Source organism: Gadus chalcogrammus, chromosome 3 (assembly GCF_026213295.1).
Source record: "Gadus chalcogrammus isolate NIFS_2021 chromosome 3, NIFS_Gcha_1.0, whole genome shotgun sequence".
In the NCBI taxonomy this organism is placed as follows: domain Eukaryota; kingdom Metazoa; phylum Chordata; class Actinopteri; order Gadiformes; family Gadidae; genus Gadus; species Gadus chalcogrammus.
This window is the reverse complement of record NC_079414.1, coordinates 18,240,548-18,263,284: the sequence shown is the minus strand read 5'-3', so window position 1 is coordinate 18,263,284 and position 22,737 is coordinate 18,240,548. Positions and strand designations below refer to the sequence as shown.

The following is a 22,737-nucleotide window of genomic DNA, read 5'->3' as shown; positions in this document are numbered from 1 at the left end:
AGAGAGAGACCGAGAAAGAGAGGGCCAGGAGAAAGAGAAGAAGGAGGAAAATTAAAAGAAAGAGAGGCCCAACGTGTTACATTAACTGTACAAAAAGAAGGTAAGAGAGAATGTAATCACTGTCAGAATGACTCACTTTGTCTTCGTCCAGGTAGTGGAGAGAAAAGCCCTTTTCACCTTCTGACATTTTCTCTTCCTAATGGGGGACAGAACTCCACATGATTAGGCTGCTTTACAGATATGGATATGGAACTTTAATCTTCAGAAAACCTAAGATAGATTTACCTCTGGTCTGTGCTTGGTCTCAGACGCCTGCCCGGCCCTGGTCCATTTGTGCAGGTTGGTGATGGGGATCCCGCTGTGGTTGTCCAGGCTCTGCATGAGCCTGAAGAAGGCCAGCTCGTTGAAGAGGATCTCAGAGATCTCCACAAGGAGGTCCTCTCCACAGTCCTTGAGAGCGCGCCCCACAAACTTACTCAGCGAGTCCTGGAGGGGACGGAGAATGAGGTGAAGGGGTCAACAGTTGATTTATTGTTTTCCAAACTTTTTTAAAAAGATACGAGGGCTGCCGTAGCAAAAAGTTTGGATTCTGTCTTGAAGGTCTGGTGTTAGGGTTACGTATTTGCTACGGAAGCAGTTTTGAGCAAGAAATAAAGTCTCAGAGAGCTACTTCACTTGCAGTATGTCCTCCCATAAGTTATTGGTCCCTTGCCCAGTTGCTGAAGACGTCTCAAAACGGAAGAGACTAAAGAGTGAATCCTGAAGTGAAAGAGGCTCGCTTTATGGGGGACCTACCTGCAGGATGCCCCCCAGCTGCTTGTGAAAGAAGCGGACAAACTCTTTGTTCTCTTCGTTCTGCTGGGACAGGGTGATCACCATGTGCTGCAGATCCCATAGCAGCTCCTGGGAGCACACCTCCTCCATGTGCTCCTAGAACCACCGATCACACACATTACAGGTTAAATCTCATCAGAAACACCATGTTCTGCTTTAATGACCACCATCTACTGTACATATCTTAAGATTTAAAGGATGCGGCAGTAATTCATGGTACCTAAAATACCTTACGGAAGGGAACGACTTAGGAAGTGGTTTTAGGAGTAACGGAGGTAGAATGGCCCTTATTCATGGTACGTAGAATACCTTAAGGAAGGGGACGACTAAGGAAGTGGTTTTAGGAGTAAAGGAGGTAGAATGGCCCTTATTCATGGTACGTAGATTACCTTAAGGAAGGGGACGACTAAGGAAGAGGTTTTAGGAGTAAAGGAGGTAGAATGGCCCTTATTCATGGTACATAGATTACCGTGAGGAAGGGGATGACTTCCTTCATGATGGCCTTGATCTGTCGATCCAGCTGCTGGGTGTCGATCTGTTGGCATCGGACGTCACCGGATGCTCCGCCTGCTCCCGAGGAGAACAATAACAACAGTAAACATCCATCCTCACAGTCCCTGACAAAAAATAGAGCCTAGAACACACTTTTAATTGAATCAAGATGGCAATGCGAAGCAGAGATCCCGCAGCACCCACACCGAACCCAAAGCGTACCTTGCGTAGGTCTAGAAGCAGTCGAGGCCAGCTCTGCGTGCGAGGCGTCGGAGCTCTCTGCAGACGCACTGTTGGCGTAACGGTGGTTAAACTCGGCCCTTAGCTTCATGCGCTCGTACTCCCTCATCCGGGCCAGGGCTTTGTCTAAATGAATCACCGTGTTGCCTGATCAAGCAGAGCAGAGGGAGAGATAGGACAGGTGGGACGACAAGAGGGGAACGAGATGGACCACCAAGAGATGAGGGAGAAGGAGGAGGGGTGGGAACGAATCGAAAGGTGAAAAGAAAGCCCACCATAGATATGAACGCAACCACATTTAAAGCTAAAGGACCAAACGGAGCGAGCCAAGAATCTCTTATCAAAATGTTTCTTTGTTGTTTGTGATATCGTTGGCCAGCTGATGCATAATCAGCATAATCAGAAACAACGCATTCAATGTTGACATGGGTTTTTATCCATTGCTATTCAAATGTATTTTTCAATTGCACGCCCTAGTTGACCCGGCTTTTTATTAAAAATAATAAGGGAGAATAACAACACGGGCAATATATTACAAGCACAATGAATCAGTTTGAAGGGTGGCATTTAATAACGGGAAAATAAAAAAAGGTTTCAGGTGCTGGATGGATAGATAAATAACTGAAAAGATGGACCACCAACAAAAATGGATGAATAACCAGATAGATAACTGGATGGATGGATACATTGATTAATAGATGGATGGAGAACAGATGGATGGATGACAGATGGATGATAGGTGGTCAATGGACGGATGAGTGATCGGTAGTCAATGGATGGATGAGTGATAGGTGGTCAATAGCCAGATGAGTGATGGGTTTTCAATGGATTGATGAATGATAGGTGGTCAATGGATGGATGACTGATCGGTGTTCAAAGGATGGATGACTGATCGGTGTTCAAAGGATGGATGAATGATGGGTGGTCAATGGATGCATGACTGATCGGTGTTCAAAGGATGGATGAATGATGGGTGGTCAATGGATGCATGTGCTTTCGCGTGCGTGCCTGCGTGAGTGTGTGTGCGTGCGTGCGTACGACTATACCGAGGTCATCGTTAGCGAAAGCTTCCAGGTTGGAGGAGGTGGACATGGTGCTCTCGTCCAGAGACCGCCCCTCGCCTCGTGCCTTGGCAGAGTCCTGCTTCACTCTCACGTTCTTCTCCGACTCCTGAACAACAGTCTCATGGTCAGTGCATTGAACACAATGACAACGCACACAACACTGTGTCCCCCCCCCATCCCCCCCCCGACACGCATATCTCCCACACTTTTTCCAGCTCAGGAATTTAAAAAAGAATATTCCCCGGTGTCCCGTTAACAAGAAAGAAAGGAAGAAATAATGGATTAATCCCTCCCAGCAGCTACAGGGTTCCTGTGTTGACGGGAGGAATTAGTGGCATCTAAAACCCGCCCAGAACAATGGCGGCCCATCCAGCCCGTTCTCTGCAGACACTGAGAACCACCAGACATTTCCATCCATCATTCAGGAACAAAGGTGTGATTTGAAAAGACAAAAAAGAAAAGCCGGCTTCCAATTAGCAGAGCCCCAGGGGCCTGTGGGCCGCAGAACAAAGAACACATGTTTGATGTGGGGAGAGGGAGGGTGGGAGGGAGGGAGACAGCAAGAGAGAGGGCGAGAGAGAGAGATAGCCGGGCGATGGAGGCCAAAGCCCTGTGAAGTCTGACAAGTTCAACTCAAAAGACACAGAGGGGGGATGAACAGGGAACAAAGACACTGTGGATATAGAGAGAGGGGGGGGGGGGGGGGGGGAGTCGGGATAAAAAGTCAAGGGTTGGACGGACGAAAAGAGAGGAGAAAATTACTTTAAAGAAGTACAGACGTTTGTAACAGCAATCGTGTACAGGGAGCTGCGTGTGAAGCGCACGGCAGTGGTTGAGGGGTGCATGAATAAAAAGAGTGATGAGAGGGGGACGTTGTGCGTGTGTGTGTGTGTGTGTCTTACAGCCTCGCTGGTGCCCATGCTCTCGCTGGGCGTGAGCTCAGACTGGGAGCCTGTGGCCCAGGCGCCAGGGCCCAGGGACGAAGGCTGGTCTGCAGACATGCCGGCCTCCGTCAGGTGTCTGGTCACAATGTCCTGGACACAGACACACACACAAGACATCATGAACACACACTCAAGAGGACTTCAACCTATGATTATGCAGGTCAATCTTGGCACCCTTTGCACTCTCCCCTTTTAATTAAGGGAGTTTTTCCTTGCCCTTGGGGGGCTTGGTTTAGGGGGTGTCTTAAATATGCCCTGTAAAGTCCTTCCGGAGTTTAACTCTATTACAGCTATTTAAATAAAATATACTTGACTTAAAACTTTGGGTACACATTTTGGGTACACTTTGGGAACACACTGAAACCTAAGGACACGTCGCATAAAAAAGAAAGGGAACAATGATCCCTTTTTTCTATGCATACAGCACTTTAGATCAAGCAGGCCTGGATAACAAGCCGTGTCCGTTCTTAAATGTGTCGGAGGACCCTGTGTGAGGAATCTCTCGGGACCATGAGGGAGAACGCTCTCACCCCTGCCCTCCACTTCACACTAACGAGATTCCTGGTCCAAAAAAGGACTTCTCTAATGAGTGTCAAAAGTTGTATTCCCGGGACATAGTGGCTCCGCTCCCCTGCTTCACCACCCCAGACTCTGTGCGGACCTGAAGGGAGTAGAGGGCCCTCTGGCGCAGGTAGTCGGTGTTCAGCAGCTGCAGCTCGTGGAACAGCTCGATGAGGAAGTGGGGGCGGGACTCGTTCTGGGAGATGAGCGTGGCCACCTCCGAGTAGATGGTCTCCCTCAGGGCCTCGAACAGAGAGAAGTCGCTGCTCGCATCTGAGGCGGGGGGATTCAACCGTTTAGACCAGCGAGAGGTTTGGCCAAGGGGCCGTCTTGCAATAACTTGCACTTGTTTAAACAAACGACCAAGAAGTTAGATTGGAAAATGAATACGATTATACCACAGCATTGTGGGGTTGTGTCTGCTTGGTCAATAACGTTCTTTGTCAATAACGAGACAACACTGAATTTTAACAGTTTTGAATCAATGTGCGGCTCATTCAACAACGATGAAAAACAACCATCGACGAGATGATTCTTTGACAAAGCCAAAACAATATGCTGAAGCACGGAGGAGGAATATTTTAGTTTCAACAGATTACAGTCGATTTGACAAAAACAATAACGTTATAGATGAAAGTAACGTTTAATATCTAGCGGTTACTGTGCGATTAGCAGAATAAACCACCCCGGGGCGTGCCTTGGGAGGGGGTATCTTGGCTTTCCCTACGCCTCACCAACCTCGTTGCACATTATATTCCAATATCTGGACCCCCAGCTGTGGTTTATTCCTTACAGAGAGGTACTAGAAAGCCTCTAGTGTTGTTTCGTAGCCATGAGGTTTAGCAAAGAAAAACATTTGAAATGAATGCGTTGGAGTGCATGCATGGAACAGAGTTAGAGGAGCATGTGTAAAGGGGACACGAACCGACGAGGAATGATGGATCCCTCGGGTGTTTACCTGGGGCTTCAGTGCATGCAATTCTGTTAGAGAGGAAGGGTGTTCTCCAAGCATAGGCTGTGCGTCGACACAAGTATGCAAGTGACCCAAAAAAGGAAATTAAAAAGCGTGGTTAGGAAATATGGATAAAAAGGAAGAGGATAACAATATTAAAATGATAGACAGCACAACACATTATCAAAACAAACAAATATGATACATTTTGTTAAATAATATAATGGGGTTTGGTTTGTGAAAACATCTTCGTTGTGAAACCTAATATTGCGTCAGAGACATCAAGTCCTATGACCTCTTGCACCTTACCGGAGGAGAGGTCATTGGGCTTGTTGCCAGGCTTGCTCTTGCTGTCCAGTTTCTCCTGAGTCAACTTGTCCAGGAGACTCTGGTTCTGATCCTTCTGACGGGGCTGTGGTGCCCTCTTCTGGACAAACTCGGAAGTGCTGCTTGCACTGTCACTCTCAAGGTCTGAGAAAAGGGGGAAAGCGAGAGTTTAAATATTAGAAGAGCTTATATAAATCCTATACATGTGAGGTTTTAGTGAATAGTTCTGACCAGTATTCTAATAAAACTATTTGTTTTGCCTCGAAAAATTTACTGAATCTACGCAGATTATAGATGATCTGCAATAATTGTTAACGGATAATTGTAACCATAACAACTTGGTAGCCGATCACACAGGCAGCCCATCTATCTGCGTTATCTATCCTTCCCAATCTATTCGACTGGAATCAGGCCTCGGTACCTCCGGTGGTCTTGTTGAGGCCCTTGCCCCTGCGGCAGCGGGCCTTGGAGTTGGGCGTCTTGTCCCTCGAGGCCAGGCTGGCCTGGGCCGAGGCCTTGCGTCCGATCCTGAAGGGCTTGGTGACCGTGGAGGGCTCCACGGGGTCCGGCAGGCTGCTGAAGCTCTCCTGGGACTCCTGGTCGAACTCTCTGGGCGGCGGGCGGTGGCGGCGCCGCTGGTCCCCGTTGCCAGGGGAGGGGGAGGCCTCGGGGTGGGCCGGCGGAGCGAGGTGGAGCGAGGGGTGCTGGGCGGTGTTGGTGGCTGGAGGAGCTCTGTCGAACACCCAGCCCGCGGACCTATCGGATTGTGGGGGGGGGGGGGGGAGCAACGCAGCTTAATGAGTCACAACCAGGAGAGAAAGCGCATTGATGCGACCACGGACTGATGACGATCACGACGTCATAATGGCGGTCCCGGCAACAGAAAACAACAGATTGGTTATTCCAGCGCCGTACCGGCTGTCCTTCGACGAGTTCACAGGGGAGCGCTGCACGGGCGGGGGGAAGCTCATGTACTCCGTCTTGGCGGTGGTGTTGGGGTCCAGCAGGGGGTGTGGCTGAGGCTGCAGGGGGCTGGAAGAGGCTCCTGCACCCTGGGGACTGCCCACCATCACGGGCGGGAACAGAGGGTTGAGGTTGAAGCCTGCACGGGGCACATGGAAGGGGATAATAATGAAGAACATACAACTTAAAAAGGGATATTATTATCCCAATATCATATTATTCGAAACGACAAATAGAGTTTCATCTTGTGCTCGAAATTCCCTTCATTTATTAGTACAGGTCTGTGGAGAAAAAGAAAGCAGTGAATCTTCTATGTAAGACTTCAGCCACAGACCATGTGTTAGATTATGCATACCAGACATAGTGGGTCTTGCATTACATTCTTTCATCTTTGGCTGTCGTCTACACCGAAGATACCATTTAGACAAACCTGGCAGGTTGAAGCCAGCGCCTGGGGGATGCAGGGTAGAGGGGAACAACAGAAACTGGCTGGGTGAGCCAGGGAAGAAGGAGGAGGTCTCGTGGATGGAGGAGGACTTGGCCCTGGCCTGCTGAGCCCCGGGGCAGGAGGTGGTGGAGGAGGAGGAGGAGGTGTGCTGCTGCTGCTGGAGCAGATCGTTCAGGACCTGCTTCAGCCTGAGAACGTACACGTGGAGGATCAGAAATGCTCTCACAAACACAAGCACTGCTCAGTGCAAAGACTCAGAACTCTATATTCCACATCAACATTTGACAATGTACAGCCGATACATAACTATACCTATTGGCTAAAACATAGCCAGACAGAGTGCCAACAATGACTACCAGTACCGGAGACACCAATGGCGCGTTTCCACCGGAGGGTGCGGGTCGGTTCGCAAAGGATCGCGTTTCCACCGCCAAAAGTGGGCGTGACCCGTACTGAGCCGTACTCGTCTCGCACTACTCCTCCGTTGGGGTACTGAGACGCCTGAGAGGGTGCCGGCAAGTTCGAGCTACACATGCCCTCCAATGATTGGTCGACAGAATCATCACTTCCGGGCGACATGGGAATAAAAACAAACAAACCGTACCCGCGAGGTATTATTCTTGACAATGGAGAATTCGAGCAAAACTTCAACTTGGGCGAACAAGGAGGTGGAGACGTTCCACTGCATTCATGGGGAGGAAGTCGTGCAGAGGAAGCTTGATGGAGCAGTTTTTTTTTGTTTTTTTATTGAGCAGGCTACACTATGTCACACTGCTAAGATGTCACGATGTTTACGTAGCTGCCGCGGCGATCGACATCCGGCCTACCATAAGGGTACTGTCGGCGGTGGAAATGCGACCTTGGAACTGACCTGGGCTATACCGCCCCCTCACTACCGGACTGAGGCGAACCGAACCGAACCCTCCGGTGAAAATACGCCATAAGGTGCAGCAACAATGAGGTCAAATCATAAAAGACCAAGTGATTGTGTAAGTAAATAGTTTGAGTGCATATTAGTTTCCAGATGTACCATTGGACGTGGTTGTGCTGCCAGGCCAGCTGGGTGTAGCCCCGGTTCAGCTGGTGCATGACCAGGGGGAGCTGTGGAGACGCCAGGTTGTTGGGCAGTGCGTTGTACTGCCCCGCCAGCAGGCCCTGGAGCATGTAGGACTGGGTCTGGGGGACACGCGCATCCCGTAGTGGAGCAGGGAGAGGGTATACCGTTAGTGAGGCACTGGAAGACCACTCCTTATTGTTCCAAGTACAGACAGAATAATTATACCAGATTATATATTGTCATTAAAGTCATTTCATTTCAATAGCTCCTTATCAAACTTGTTTAATAAACATTGTAATGGCCTTGTGAAGAGAGAAAAGTGGGTTGAAAGAGAGGAGGATCAAACCCGGGTAGCTTCAAGGCATAACGCCTACATGGCCAACGCATTAGTGGGCCAAACCCCATTGTCTCCTAAAGATCACTGTGGAGATTACCACGGTGGTGTCCAGCGTCCTTATAGGGGTCACAAGGAGCCTACCTGCTGGTCATGCAGGAGCGTCTGGTACACGTTGCTGCTGAGGTCCAACTGTTTCTGCAGCTGGCTGATCTGCTCCTGCCAGAGGTTGTGGTTGAGGTGAGGAGCGGCAGGAGGAGGAGGTGGAGGAGGAGCGCGAGGAGCCTCGCTCACAGAGAGCTCCGAGGCCCATCGCAGGTTCTCCTGGCGCCGTGTGGCCCCGGCGGCCTGGCTGCCCGACAGGTTGGCCACCTTGATCTGCCTGGGGCTGGGGGCCGTGTGGTTGGCTCGGGCCTTGGCCCGCACTGTGATGGGACCGCTGACCTCCACGCCCGAGAAGGCGGCCGGGGGCTTCAGGTTACTAGGGGGAGAGTGAGTGAGTGAGTGAGTGAGTGAGTGAGTGAGTGAGTGAGTGAGTGAGTGAGTGAGTGAGTGAGTGAGTGAGTGAGTGAGTGAGTGAGTGAGTGATACAGCCTCAGTAGAGTACCGTCACTGTATTTTTGTTATTATATATGATCATTGTACGTAATATACGATCATTTATATATACGATTATGATATGATGTATTCAAAATACAAAAATTACATTTTCGTATTCTGTATATTTTTGCGTGCTTTGGCAATGTAAACATATGTTTCCTATGGCAATAAGGCTCTTTGGATTAAATGTATAGGATAAGAGAGACTGATTCATAGAGTCAGGGCCAGAGAGTGTGCGAGAGGACGGCTATACAGGATGTTAGGAGAACGCTCATTGGGACTGACCTTCCCTGGTTCTTGAAGGAGCGTTGATTCCTGTTTACGGGATAAATGTGGACGTCGCTGCTTGAGCTGCTCTCGGCTCCGCCTTCATCGTTATCGCCGGCAGCCCCAGCGCTCTCCGAGCGGTAGTCTTCATCAAGGTGGCAGGGGGTGGAGCCTCCCCATGTGGCCATAGTCCTTAAAATCGGATAAGGGTGGATAGATTCCAGGTCAAAAGACAGCAAATACAGTGAACTCGTTGACGAAAGGTGGTTCTCGATCGAATGAATCAACCCAAAAAACAAGGCTTGACTGGTTGTAAAAAAAATGTAGGATCTAGTTTTTGTTGTGTATAAACAGCTGGTAGAATACTGTCTCATAGTCACCCTGGGCATTCCACACAAAACCTGACCTGTTATTTACCACCTGATAGTCAACATTCTTAAGTAAGGTTTAAATTAATTATAGCATCTCAAACACTTTAGCACTCGGCACTTTAAGGTTTGTTGTTGACGTTACCTCTCGTCGCGGCTGAGGGGCAGTGCCTGTTGGTGGTCGCTCCTGCAGGGGGAGTGGGCGTGGCCACTGCGTCTCTGCTGCTCCGCCATCAGGGACTCCAGATGCTTCCGGCGCTCCCGTAGCTCCTCCTTCAGGATCTGGCGGCGCCGCATCTCTGTCCACAGCTGCAGGCGGAGCAGAGGATTATGGGTCAGGAAGAGCTAACGGTGTCAAGGGGCCAGGGTGAGCACCGGCACAGAGCTGCACTGAATGTTACGAGAGGCCTCACCCTCAACCTGCTCATCTGTGACCTCACTAAAGGGGCGAGAGGCCTTTTGCTCCAGGACTTCAGCTGAATCGTCCTTTGTACGAGCATAAAGGATTTGACATTCGGAGGCGGTGTTAAGTGGAGGGTCTTACCTCCTTGTCGGCGACGGCGGTGTTAGCAGCTTCTGGAGCCGTGGCATTGAGCATAGACGAGTTGGTGTGATGGCCGGAGGACGTTTTAGGTTTTGTGGGGGCTGGAGTGGACGCAGCTGCTGGGAGTTTCTTTATCAGTCCCTGCACACTGGGGATGCTCGACGTGGATGACTAATGAAGAGAAGAGAAAGGGACGATAATTTGATTCCACTAGCCGTTACAAATCGGCAAAAAATGTATCATTAAAACGTTTAATACAACGTAGACGCCACAGAATATTAATCCAATTGATCATCTGTTGAGCGGAATGAATAATCGACATCATAATATCCTGCAAAATAATCTGAATTATAATTTGTCATAATCGTGCAGCCCTAGGGTCAGATAATCCAGACTGCTCTCCAGTGACTCTTAGTACGCAAGCGAACGGCAGACAGAAGGTTACCTGGAGGTCGGGACACACCCACTCCAGGTCCTGGATCATGCCCTGGATGTCCATGAGTCTCTGGCGCTCGTCGTGGAGCTGCTTCAACTCCAGCTGCTGCTGCCGGAGCTTCTCATCATACAGCTTCTCCCTGGCGTCAGCACACCATCACAGGTCAACACGTTAGACACGTGGACAACCAACCGCACCCGAAATCATCTTTAAACAGGCAGCAAAGTTATTCAATGGCTATGGAAGGGATGGATGTATTTTCTGACCTTTCCCTCTCAGACAGCACGGTATTCTTGCTGGCGCCGGTCCGGAACACCACATGGTCTCTGGTGTTGTTGGGCTGCTGATGCGGGACTTCGTCCTCGTTGGCCGTGGTGCCGTCGGTGTCGTCGCTCTGGGGGAGGGACAAGGGGAGACCGCAGCTTGCTTAGACAGGTGGTTTATCTGACAATGGTGTGCAGGTAAAAGGTTACTAAAAGTAAAACATATTTTTTATTCGATTTACTTGGGACCTACAAAAGTAATTATTATCAATTCATATGAGCAATACAATGGTCCAAAGGATTACTTAGTAAGCATATAATCATAACAATAAAATAACAAGATTAGAATGATCAAAGATTCTAAGGAATAACCTACTAAAAGATGCAAAATGTCAAAGAAGTACTAATATCCGGACCCCATCTTGATCAACAGCCCAACATCGTCATCTCCCTGTACCTGCACCATGGCCACCAGCTCCTGTAGCTGACTCAGTTTCTGCTTTGCCGACTGCAGCCGGTGAACCTTCTGCGCAAATTCTGCCGCCCCCCCTAGGCTGCTCCTACGGCTGGACCCCGACACCTCGCTCTCCACACCCGCGGCCTGCGCCCCGGCCCCCGTTCCCAGACCGCCCTCCTCCTCGTCTTCATCCTCTTCGCTGTCGTCTTTAGCCTGGTTGTACTGACACTCTGAACGGATATGAGAACACATTACAGTAGTGAGGTCAGCGTGACAGTTAGCCCCTCCGTGTGTGTGTGTGTGTGTGTGTGTGTGTGTGTGTGTGTGTGTGTGTGTGTGTGTGTGTGTGTGTGTGTGTGTGTGTGTGTGTGTGTACCTATAGCGGAGGGGATGTTGAGGCTACGCAGGTTAGCAGCCGAGCGGTTGTTAATCTCGCACGCCGTGTTCAGCCTGCCGTCACGGTTGTTGGCGCCGCCGCTGCCTTGGACCCCTCGGACATTGCCGGTCAGAGTGTTCAAGTCGGACCAGTTACCACTGAGTACAGGACCGGACAGAGAGAGACAGAGACAGAGACAGAGACAGACAGACGGGGGTTAAGAGAGTATCTGAATAGTTAATCTAAAATCGCAGAACATCCATTCTTAGTTCGGTTCTGGCAACTGTATTTATACTTTACATAAATTGAAATAACTGAAGGATCAGGTCTGTTGAGTTAATGTGGTTAACGCTTCCTTATACAGGAGATCAGATTTGTTTACTAGAGACAATGTGAAGGTGAAGGATAAGAAAGGGTTTATTTACTTCTTTATTTACTTGACTTTAGATCACCAAGACTATTGGATCAAATTAGGGTGCCGACATGTGGCTTATAGACCCAGGGCTCATTATCTCAAAGCCCTCCTTCAAACAAATCCAAAAGCCATTGTTTTTAAACAGCCAATGTATATATTGTACCTGATGTTGGCGATGAGGCGGCGGTTCTCTTGTTCAGAATCAGACATGGCATCAAACAGAGAACCGTCCTCCGTCCCGTCCTCCTCCTCCTCGTCCTCGTCCTCCTTCACGTTCTCGTTCACAGTGTCCACCATCATGTCTGAGGTCTGCTCATAGTACTGCACCAGCTCCCGCAGCTCGTTCAGACGCTTGTGGACTTCCTTCAGCTTCCTGCGGGAACAATAGGCCATATGCAACCTCTGGTCAGATACGTTAGATAATTATAGCTTTATCAGAAACTATAATAGAATATAGTTGTGGCTTTGTATCGTCAAATACAGACACAATAGAAGCATAGTGTCAAAAGAATAATTGGATTCAAATATACGATTTTATGTTGCTGCTGCTGCTCCAGAGAGAACTTAAAAATATGTTCACAAATTCTAAGCGGAAAGGCCTTCAGTCATTGGAAGCATGCTAACTCATCGTACCTGAGCTTGTCTGTGGAGGTGGAGGCATCATGGTGCTGAGGGATCGGGGGCTGGAATGAGGTGGAGGCCGCGTTGGTACAGACGTAGTCCGTGGAGCTCCCCATGCTCAGACTGCGCTGGGTAGACATACGGGGGCCTGCAGGGAACACAGAAGCGAATTAGCAAAACGCAAAAATATAGACGGAAAATAACAATACATTTGATTTAAATGTAACAGAGAAAAAGGGCATAATGAAAATGATCTACTTACAAGAGTTGTTGTTGAGGGTCTGGTCCCGGAGCGAGTGCAGCTCCTGCAGGATCTTGTCCATGGTCTGCTTCTTGTCTTGTAGCTCCTGGAACACGGTGAGCTTGGGCGCGGTAGCTGCGCCGCTCGCCAGGCCCGCGTGAGGCCCAGAGGCAGAGTGCAGCAGGGGCCTGTGCTTAGGCGGCCCGGTGGCGGGCTTCGGTGCTCTGGAGCGGCACACCTCCCTGGAGAGGGACAGGCTCTCTGCCTGCCGGCGGTTGTCCGGAACGGCTTTCACCTGCGGACCAGAGAGGGAAGGCGTGTTTGTTTTGAAGGAGGAAGTTATGAAGTGCATCGAATTGGCTAACTGAACAATGGCGGCTATGTCGTGGGTAAACACAACAAGTATGTCTGAGATTAATAAAGGTGCCCGTGTTCCGCATGTCGCCAGGTGATTTTTTGTTATGATATTGAAGTTCTTGCATAGCCGGTTCTATGTGCAGAGGGCTGGTTGCTAGCAGAGGGGAGCCATAGCGTACCTGAGAGTCGTGGAGCTGGTTGTGGAACCTCGAGATCAAGTCGTTCAACTCGTCATTCAGCTCTGAGGTGATGCTCACACCTGACACGCTGCCAGTGGTTTCTGTAACGACTTACAACGCAACAAAATTAAAGTCAACAGAGAACGGGGTCCGTCCGTTGCCTTGGTCTCAGGCTGCATGCAAACAACTGGCACACAATAACCTAAAGACCACACAGCTAGAAATGGGACGTATATATGTCAGAGCGAACTTACTGGTTTTAAAAAAACAATTCTATTCCACAGTAAACAATCATGTTAAACAACAGTAAGTTGTGTGAGGAGAGCTGTTTGGCTTGTTGGCTAGCAACAGATACATAATGAATTTGCTAAGCAACCAATGCCATTGTGTAAGGTAATTGCATGCAATTCGAGTGAGTTTGGGCTAGTGTAGCATTAACACTCCTTAACAATTCTTATTTTCGTAAATGTTATTTGGGCATTGCACAGTTGCTAATATGTATTGTATACACAATATAAATTATAACTTTTGTAGAACGGCATGACGCATTTGCCATGTTTTTCATTATATAAAATCTTCCAACATTGCTTTTAAAGGAAAATGAAACCCAAGAAAAAACCTTTTAGATGAAAGATAGATGAAAATCCATTTGATGGATACATTATAGTGCTATGGCTTGATCCTGGTCGAAATCTGTTCTTAAAATACTTTCTTCTTCAAATAAGATTTAAAAACGTAAGTTACAATCTCAATATGTTCTTGTAGAGGGCGTTTAGCCATCTATGGGCTAAACTAGGGCTGGGCGACTAATCGAAATTCGTTATCGACTTCGATTTCAGCGTCAAACGAAGGCAAAATTAACATAATCAATTTTTCGCTTATTATTTTAATTTATTATTATTATTATTTCATTGCTAACCATACCTGGCAATTTAGGGTTGCCAGGTTACATCAGACAGACAAAGCAAGTCTTGTGCGAGGGAGCGAAAGCTTGAGCAGCAATATTTACAGCTCGATAGTAGGCAGGGAATAGCTGAAACTAAAGAGTCCGGCCTCCCTTCAACAGGTTATCCCAGAATGCCCGAGGAGTGGCGTCTCCCTCTCACCGGTGTCGTCCATGACGGCGATGGCCTGCTCCGCGGTGTGCTGCATGGCCAGCAGGGCGGCCTGTCTGCCCTGTAGTGCGCGCAGCTGCTCCTGCTGCTCCAACATCTTCTTCAGGAGCTCATGCTGCTTGCGCAGGTTCTCCAGCTCTTCCTTCTGGTCCCCCTGTGCCGGTACCGGCCCGCTGCCGCTCTGCAGGAGTTAGTAGCGGAGCCACGGATCAATGAAGCTGCACTGCTTTCAGACCCAACCAAAAAGGCATGTGGTTTGCTGTGTCCGTTTCTATGCTCGGGTCTGTTTCATGGTATGTGTGCATGTCATTTGTCTTGTGCCGTTTGTTGCCATCAATAAATGTAGGACATTTCTGCACCTACTAAATGTTTGAAGAACCATTAGCACACTGACGGAAATTATTGGCAGAGCCGTCACTTTTTGTTCCGAATCAAACGCTGTAAAAGTTAGGCAGCCTGGAGGGTGTGACGTGGGAACAAGCTTCCCCATGTTGTCATGGATACAATCTATGTGACCTCTTAAACCATTGTTGCTTGTTAAGCTAATGCACAGCCGATTGGAAATGACTGAAACGACTGTGTGGGTTCACTTACAGAGGTGGATTGAAAGTGGATCACTTGTTCCCCATGAGTACCAGATCAATATTGTAAATAAGAAACTGTTCTTAATGTTTCAGCTGGAAAAATAAAGGTTAAGGCTTTGAGATGGATGCTTTTTGTGCTACATAATTTTTCGGTTGCATGTTCAACCATTGTATTGGTTGCCGTTTTTTATAATATTATCATGGTTTAGAACGATATACAACAAGATTCGAATAAAAGATTCTAAGGGTACAAGATGCAAAACGTCAAAGTACTAATATACGGATCCCATCTTCATCCATCTTTTCAAAACCCCATCTTCGTCATCTTACTGCACCATCTATAAGCCATGTGAAGTAATGGATAGCGAATAGTGCTAACATTAGATTACACTATGCGCATAAAGTCCATGCCTTTACATGGATCATATAAAGTGACTGTATTTCCACTGCTTTCGGAGCCTTGTTATGCCGTTAAGCCAGTACCTCCATGTTGAGGGAGGTGCTCTCTGCTAGGGAACCAGACCCCACGGCTGAGTCAAGGGTCCCCGCATCGTCCTGCTCGTTCTCCCGAGCCTGTGGGAATGAAGATCAAGACATTCAGCCAAATAAAGCAAGAGAGGAGCAATTAAGACTGACGCTAACTATCCATTGACTGTCTGACCTAGATCTAGGAACCACAATGGTAGCTGAGATCATTTATTTGAAAGCGACAAAATGAGCAGGATTAATTGAGTTCCAATTAAAACAAAAGGTATAAACCACAGATCTCGTAAAACGATCTCAAACATCCAGTTTAAAAACAAACAGAACTCATAGCCTACAGTCTCATACCATGGCCCAGTTTCTGTTCATTTACAAAGAACATGACACTAGACTGTTGCAGTGTGTTCCGTGCTAAAGAAAAGGCATCTCTTAAAATATGCATGTGTGGTAAGCTGTAGGGTTACCTGTATCACACACACATACACATACATACACACACACACACTACGTCTAAGTGAGATACCAAAGACCTTACCTACACAAACAAATCATGCCATGACTTTCTTGAAATATTTCCCATACTTTCTAGACTAACAAAAAACAATAGCAGGACAGACAAACGAGAAAAGTAGCTCAACAATACTAAACAGCACAAAGAGAGGAAACAAACAACAGAAAACCCGAAGTGGATGAGAAACCGACCAGCATTTTCTGCAGGAAGCGCAGATAGGACTTCTCTTGCTCCTTGAGGTGCTGGATGAGTTGGGAAAGGCGCTCCACGTTGGCCGGCACATCTTTCTTCTCCAGTAGGTCGTCCCTCATGGAGCTGGCTTTGCCAATGTACTCCCGGATCTGCACCAGCTTGCCAACCACCTGCAGCAACACAGAGACGGAGAGGAGACTGGGTTTGTGGGTGGGGCTGGGTAGAAAGGGGGAGGGACCCAACAGCAGGTGTGTCGGATGAAGAGCAGATGGGATGTGTGATGTACACGGGGATGGCTGGGTCCCTTTTATGACTGCTCAGACGATAGAAGTAAGTGAGAGGCAGAGGAGGGTAGGGGTGGGTACCGAACTCACTCGGCACCCAGGGTAGCGTATTTATAAATCGCCCTACATACAGTGTGGGTGCAGCCGTTGCTAACCTCCTTACTTGAAGCCTTGTGTTTGTAACCAATATTGCACTTATTATTTCTGAAAACATCAAGGCATATATATATTGCCCTCAAAATGTATACAATATAGTTCATGTTTCATCTGTATTTTCTTTGCTATATATTGATCAGTGCATTATTCGGATCAGGATGTTCAACTGAAATACATAATGCATGCCGCAACTTCCCAAGTTATCATATTCACCTTATTAATAATGTACATCAGTCAATACATTTTGTGGCATTTAGTTTTGTCAACATTTAACCTTTTTTTTTTTAACCTAATTTTCTCCTCTTATTGGAAAATTATCGCCCAGTAAAATGTATATAGGATGTCTCCCAGCTGGTCAGTGCTATTATTAATCAACTGTGCTATAATTGAACATTGCCCTGCTATTCTGAAATGTGGAGCAAGTAGAAATCTCTATTCATAGAAGATCAGTGAAATCTCTTCAAATATGTTTGATCACATTCTGCGAAATGGACCTTTATTCCCCTCACCCACACATACAAGAAATGAATGAACTGTATGAACAGTTCAAACTGAAATATATAAAATACATACACAAGTCCAAACATGTAGCAGTTGGTGAGCCATACTCAACATTACCTGGCTGCTGTCGACGCAGGACTCTCCCCTCTCATACTGCCTGTGAGCCAGGGGGCTTTGCTCGGCTGCAGCACTATCCAGCAGCCCGGGTAGTGGCTCTATGATAGGGAAGAGGGGCCCGAAGGAGTCCCTGAACCCAGGGCTCTGCTTCTTGGCTTGCTTAGAACTGGCCGGGTTGGCGGGGGTAGAGGCGGAGCCAGAGGCAGCGAGGAGATCCCTGCTTTTGTTGGTGTTGACGTGCAGTGGGAGAAAGTTGTAGGGCTTCTTGTTTTCCCCCGGCAGTTGCCGCTGGTTGTTGGCGGCGGTGACGCGGCCCTGGGAGTCACTGCCCACGCTCCTCTGAAGGATAAGGAGAATGGGGATGAGGTTTATACATAACATTTATTGAAAGCCTTACATTTCCTGCGATACAATGTACTTTACTAATCCTAAATAGTTTTAGTCTATCAACTAAGTGACACAATTTGGGTGATTAAAAATGAAGATTGATGTAGATATAAAGGTTTAAAAGTCAATGCGTTGACTATTTCAGAACATTGAGAGCGGCTCACCTCATCCAAGTCGGTGAAGTTGATGCGCTGGCGTAGTCGCTCCAGTTCCGCCTGCTCTGGGACAGACATTTGGGTGGTGTATTTGACATGGGGAAAGGAGTGCGGGGTGCGAGCCCTTCTGCGGCCCGCCCCCGGTGTCGACTCCGGAGAGATGTCATTGGTCAGCCGGCTCTCCGCCACTGCAGCAGAGAACTTCTTCCTGTTTTTCTCTGAGGAGCGATTGGCTTTTTTCTGCTGCACGCCCCAGTCCTGATACAGATATGTATATGCATTACACAATAAGGATCTTCATCACGGCATTGATACAGTATAAGTAATGGGGATGTTTTAAGTAAGTACTAAATTAAAAACAAAATGTATATAAAACAGGCATTCATTCACATTTCCAACTAGCTAGACTATCGACATGTCTTCACTTATAAAGAGCTACATTCTGTGTCAAACAAAGAATGTCAATTGTAAAAGTACCGGTATTATTATGGCTGGTTTAAGTTCCATGTAGCTCATTAGGAAACATACCATGTTATTAAGCCTGTCCTCCAGACTGCCATTGGCCCAGTTGTGCAGTTCTTGCTCTTCTGAATCATCAAAAGACGTGCCCCCTGTTGCCATGTCAACCGCTTACAGTCTGAAATAATAATATACATTTCAGTTCAATCTATTTTTATCTGCAGGAATAGGTCTTCTACCCAAACATTGCATCATTCGGATGATATGAAAGCATGCAGACATAAACAAGCAATAACAGCAATAACAGACTGCTATTATAATACAGAGTAAACTAACAATATCAAACGGTAAAGAGCTGTGGCATGGGGCGGAATCAACAAACACATCCAGGAATCAACATCAATATAACGATGCCCATCCTCCAAATGTCTTACCGCCGATCTATTAAGAGCGTTCTTTACCCTGCGCCGATGAGATTTCTCTCCCTAGTCGGTCAACACTATGAGTGACTAAGGGGAACCAGTGAAAGTTATGGGCCCGCGGCTCTTCCCGGGCTCAGGACTGCGCAGCGCCACTAGCTAGATAGCTACTAGAGAAGTTAATAGCAGCCAAGGCATTGTTGTCCCTGCGGTCGCGCAGAGGCTTAGGATAACTTAGCAGCAGCAGCAGCTGCTGCTATCGACACCAAAAAGTAACCCGATCAATCACGACACGCCCTATAAAATATTGGTTGGGTACTGCCGTGGGACGATTAGCGGTATTAACTAGTTAACTAGTGAACTGCCTAACGTTTGCAACGGTTTGGCTCTCCACAATCGCCATGGCAACTCGGTGGCCTCGTGAGGTGGGGTGAATAAAAACTCGAGAATGGGGAGAACAGTGCGCGAGCGATAATAATGTGCAAGTCACTATTATCCCCGCGAAAAGATACATTATCACGAACACTGACTGCAAACCAAAATGCAGCGATCAGCAGTAGAGCTAGGCAAATATGCACCTGTTAGCTAACCAACTAGTCCTCCATAGATGGGTAGCCCCTGTAGCCAAACACTGCTAACGTCGACCACGCAGCGAAATATACCCAATAAGTTCAACAAAACCAAGCAAGCTAACATAGCCTAGCTGATAGCGAAAGGTACTCCGATAAGACAGAAACGTGCTACGTTGACGACAAATGTATTGTTTAAAAGATGAGCAGAACTATCTGATAATTGTCAACACTGACACAACTCTAGTTATTCGTGATGTGGGTGATATATACATTCCATTACATGAGCTAACGTTACCATCAATACAAAGAAAATTGGACTACTTACATTTACCTTTCTTCGCGAAGAAACTAGAACCCCCCTGCGGTTGTTTTAAGGCTGAGGGCCTGATCAGTAATGGGTGATTGTTATAAACATTGACATACTAAACATACACTTCACGCCAACAAACATGCACCAACATAAACGTCCCATCCGACACCTTTGCTGACAAGACCCACCGCTGGTCGTTACGGGCGGAGCCGCTAAGTGGCGCTGTGGGTTCTCCAGGAGGTTTTGTCGATCGAAACACTGGAAGTGTTTTTAGAGATGAAGCGGGGTCATACGCTTTCGTCTCATATGCGTTCATTTTAATCTAACCACAACGCCGTATTCGGGAGCATACGCATTAATCAACGACAAAGAAGACGGATACGTTGTTTTTTGATGGTCTGTGAGCTTGTATCTTTACTATAACAAACCATTTACAGACATTTAAAAGTGTGACTGTCTCCGCCGGTTGATATTGTGAAGCACACTGCAGCTAGCTACGTAGCACGCCAAGTTGGACCAAAAAATATTTTTTGGGAAAATCCTCTAACGAATCGGACTTATCTGTAAGAAAAGCCATGGGGTCTTCCAAAAAACACAAGGAGAAGAGTCGGGATAAGGACACCGAGGACCGACGTCGCGAACACAAGAAACATCGCCACAAGGAGAGAGACAGAGATGCGGAACGCGATGCAGGTCGAGACAAGGAGAAGAGGAAGCGCTCCAGATCCAGGGAAAGACCTGGTCGGGAAGGCCGAGGCAAGGGGGAAAAAAGCGGAGAGCCCCGTGTCAAGAAGGAAAAGTTGGAGGAGAGTTCAGTAATTGAGCCACAGTCTGCAAGCGGTGACGCGTCCCTCAGCATTCAGGATACAAACAAGCTCAGAGCCAAACTTGGCCTAAAACCTCTGGAGATGAATGAAAACAAAAAGGAGTTGGGCACAAAAGAAGAACCGCTCGTCGCAGAGACTATCAATCCAATCCATATAAAAAAACAGAAAGAAATGAGAGAGAAACTTGCAGCATTGAAAGAAAAACGCATTCGCAATCTAAAGCTGGGCAAGGTTAAGACCTTGGCAGAGGATGATTGGTTAGATGACACCACTGCCTGGGTTGAGAAAAACCGCAAAGCAGAGAAAGAAAAAGAACTAGCTGCGAAGCGAGCCCAGCTCCTGGAGGAAATGGACCAGGAGTTTGGTGTGAGCAGTCTGGTAGAGGAAGAATTTGGACAAAAGAAAAGAGATGCATATTCATCCCGGGATCTCAAAGGACTGAAAGTACAGCACAAGATTGACTCGTTTGGTGAGGGCCAGACCGTCATCCTCACACTAGAAGACAAAGGTGTGCTGGAAGAAAAGGAAGATGTGCTGGTCAATGTGAATATGATAGACAAAGAAAGAGCTGACAAAAATGTGGAGTTATTGAAGAAAAAGCCAGATTACAAGCCATACGAAGAAGATGAGAGCATAGACGACATGGCCACACTGAAGGCCCACACTGTTCTGGCCAAATACGATGAAGAGATCGATGGGGAGAAGAAAAAGAGTTTCCGGCTGAGCACAGGTGGCGTGGCTGAAGGGGTACGGGAGCGAGAGCTCCAGGCTATTAGAGAGACCCTACGTAACCAGGCCCAGTCCCTGGAAATGCCCTCTCTCTCCATCGCCTCAGAGTACTACACACCCCAGGAAATGGTGGGCTTTAAGAAAACCAAGCGGCGTGTGAAAAAGATCAGGAAGAAGGTTCTGGATGAGCCGCTGGACGACACTCGCAACACCGACTTTGGCTCAAGAGTACGTGGCCGCGGCCGCAAGCAGGCAGAGGAGCTCCCGGAGATGCCCAAAGACAGCGAACCTGTTTCTACGCTGGTTACCGTGGTTCCCCAAATGTCTGATGACATCCGCATGGCGGAGATGGAGATGAGCGATGAGGAGGACTTCACGCCTCCTGACTCTGCTGTGATCGAGGAGGACGAGGCAGAGCAGGAACTGCAGAAACAACTGGAGAAGCAAAGAAAGCTGAGACAAAAGCAGCTTCTCAAGGACTCTGGTGAGAAAGTGGCGCAGCAGATGAAACTGCTCGCAAGGGCGGCTGATGAGGAAGATCCAGAAACGGGAAGCAACATCACATTCAACGCCACCTCAGAGTTTTGCAGAACTCTGGGCGACATTCCCACGTATGGCCTTTCAGGCAACCGAGAGGACCAAGAAGATATTATGGACTTTGAGCATGAGGCAGAGAGAGAGGACGGAGGAGAGATGGATTCCGACATGGATGAAAACATTGGTTGGAGCACAGTCAACCTGGACGAGGAGCAAAAGCAGCCAGATTTCACCACAGCCTCGAGCACAATTTTGGATGAAGAGCCAATCGTCAGTTCTGGCCTCGCAGCTGCGTTACTGCTTTGTAAAAACAAAGGCTTGTTGGACACTCAAATGCAGAAAATATCTCGTGTCAAATCTGGAAAGCCAGGACCCCTGCCCAACGACAACTACTGCATCGAAGACAAGATGACAATTGATGACAAGTACAGCCGAAGAGAAGAGTACAGAGGCTTCGCACAAGATTTCAAAGAGAAGGATCTCTACAGACCTGAAGTCAAGATCGAGTATGTGGATGAGTCTGGGCGCAAGCTCACACCAAAAGAAGCGTTCAGGCAGCTTTCCCATCGTTTCCATGGAAAGGGGTCTGGCAAGATGAAGACTGAGAGAAGGATGAAGAAACTTGAGGAGGAGGCCTTGCTTAAGAAGATGAGCAGCAGTGACACTCCACTCGGCACTGTGGCTCTGCTTCAAGAAAAACAGAGATCCCAGAAAACTCCATATATTGTCCTTAGTGGGAGTGGTAAAAGTATGAATGCAAACACCATTACCAAGTAGGCTAAGAGTGTATGCTACTTACCTAACGAAACGTGAGATGATATTTTAAGTAGAATTCTGTTAAAACGTTCAGTTGTAACAAGTACATTTATGTTGTTGAAATGGTCCAATAAAATCATTTAACCAAAGAATGTTGTTGTTTTTTTACCTCAAGAGTGGTGTGAATAATAGCTTTTCCATTACACATGTCTTATTGCCAAAGAAGTGGTTACTATGCAATTGGTTAAAACAGCATAAATTGTATGTACTTTAAATTATTTTTTTTATAAATGACTTATCTTG

General features: G+C 47.6%; 2 protein-coding genes across 8 annotated transcripts in view; one reads left to right on the top strand and one right to left on the bottom strand.

The window, feature by feature from the left end:
* The window catches only part of pcm1 (pericentriolar material 1), a 24,921-nt gene extending 5,111 nt beyond the window's left edge, over positions 1-19,810 (bottom strand). The window contains exons 1-33 of one of the 7 annotated variants that reach the window (XM_056586394.1): positions 19,601-19,810; positions 18,354-18,462; positions 17,835-18,083; positions 17,284-17,622; positions 16,225-16,395; positions 15,523-15,612; positions 14,447-14,636; positions 13,341-13,450; positions 12,826-13,099; positions 12,576-12,711; positions 12,106-12,315; positions 11,528-11,685; positions 11,152-11,381; positions 10,698-10,825; positions 10,441-10,570; positions 9,996-10,166; positions 9,597-9,760; positions 9,102-9,275; positions 8,361-8,697; positions 7,856-8,001; positions 6,808-7,013; positions 6,330-6,516; positions 5,836-6,170; positions 5,397-5,558; positions 5,061-5,150; positions 4,236-4,408; positions 3,533-3,664; positions 2,613-2,736; positions 1,549-1,713; positions 1,304-1,401; positions 796-930; positions 286-486; positions 137-196 (exon numbers count right to left, since the gene is read on the bottom strand). In XM_056586394.1, coding sequence (XP_056442369.1) covers positions 137-196; positions 286-486; positions 796-930; positions 1,304-1,401; positions 1,549-1,713; positions 2,613-2,736; positions 3,533-3,664; positions 4,236-4,408; positions 5,061-5,150; positions 5,397-5,558; positions 5,836-6,170; positions 6,330-6,516; positions 6,808-7,013; positions 7,856-8,001; positions 8,361-8,697; positions 9,102-9,275; positions 9,597-9,760; positions 9,996-10,166; positions 10,441-10,570; positions 10,698-10,825; positions 11,152-11,381; positions 11,528-11,685; positions 12,106-12,315; positions 12,576-12,711; positions 12,826-13,099; positions 13,341-13,450; positions 14,447-14,636; positions 15,523-15,612; positions 16,225-16,395; positions 17,284-17,622; positions 17,835-18,083; positions 18,354-18,446 — 5,568 coding nt within the window. In that variant the 5' untranslated portion in view covers positions 18,447-18,462; positions 19,601-19,810. The other 6 variants (XM_056586398.1, XM_056586397.1, XM_056586395.1 and 3 more) reach the window with 6 other exon arrangements.
* Positions 19,751-22,614, top strand: sart1 (spliceosome associated factor 1, recruiter of U4/U6.U5 tri-snRNP). Its single transcript, XM_056586414.1, has one exon. It carries the CDS (start codon positions 20,161-20,163, stop codon positions 22,453-22,455), a length of 2,295 nt encoding a protein of 764 aa, XP_056442389.1. The 5' UTR covers positions 19,751-20,160; the 3' UTR covers positions 22,456-22,614.
* Positions 22,615-22,737: the final 123 nt, after the last annotated feature.

Excerpts from the sequence above, each read along its gene's own strand:
- sart1 (XM_056586414.1), top strand. The coding sequence starts at position 20,161 with ATGGGGTCTTCCAAAAAACACAAGGAGAAGAGTCGGGATAAGGACACC.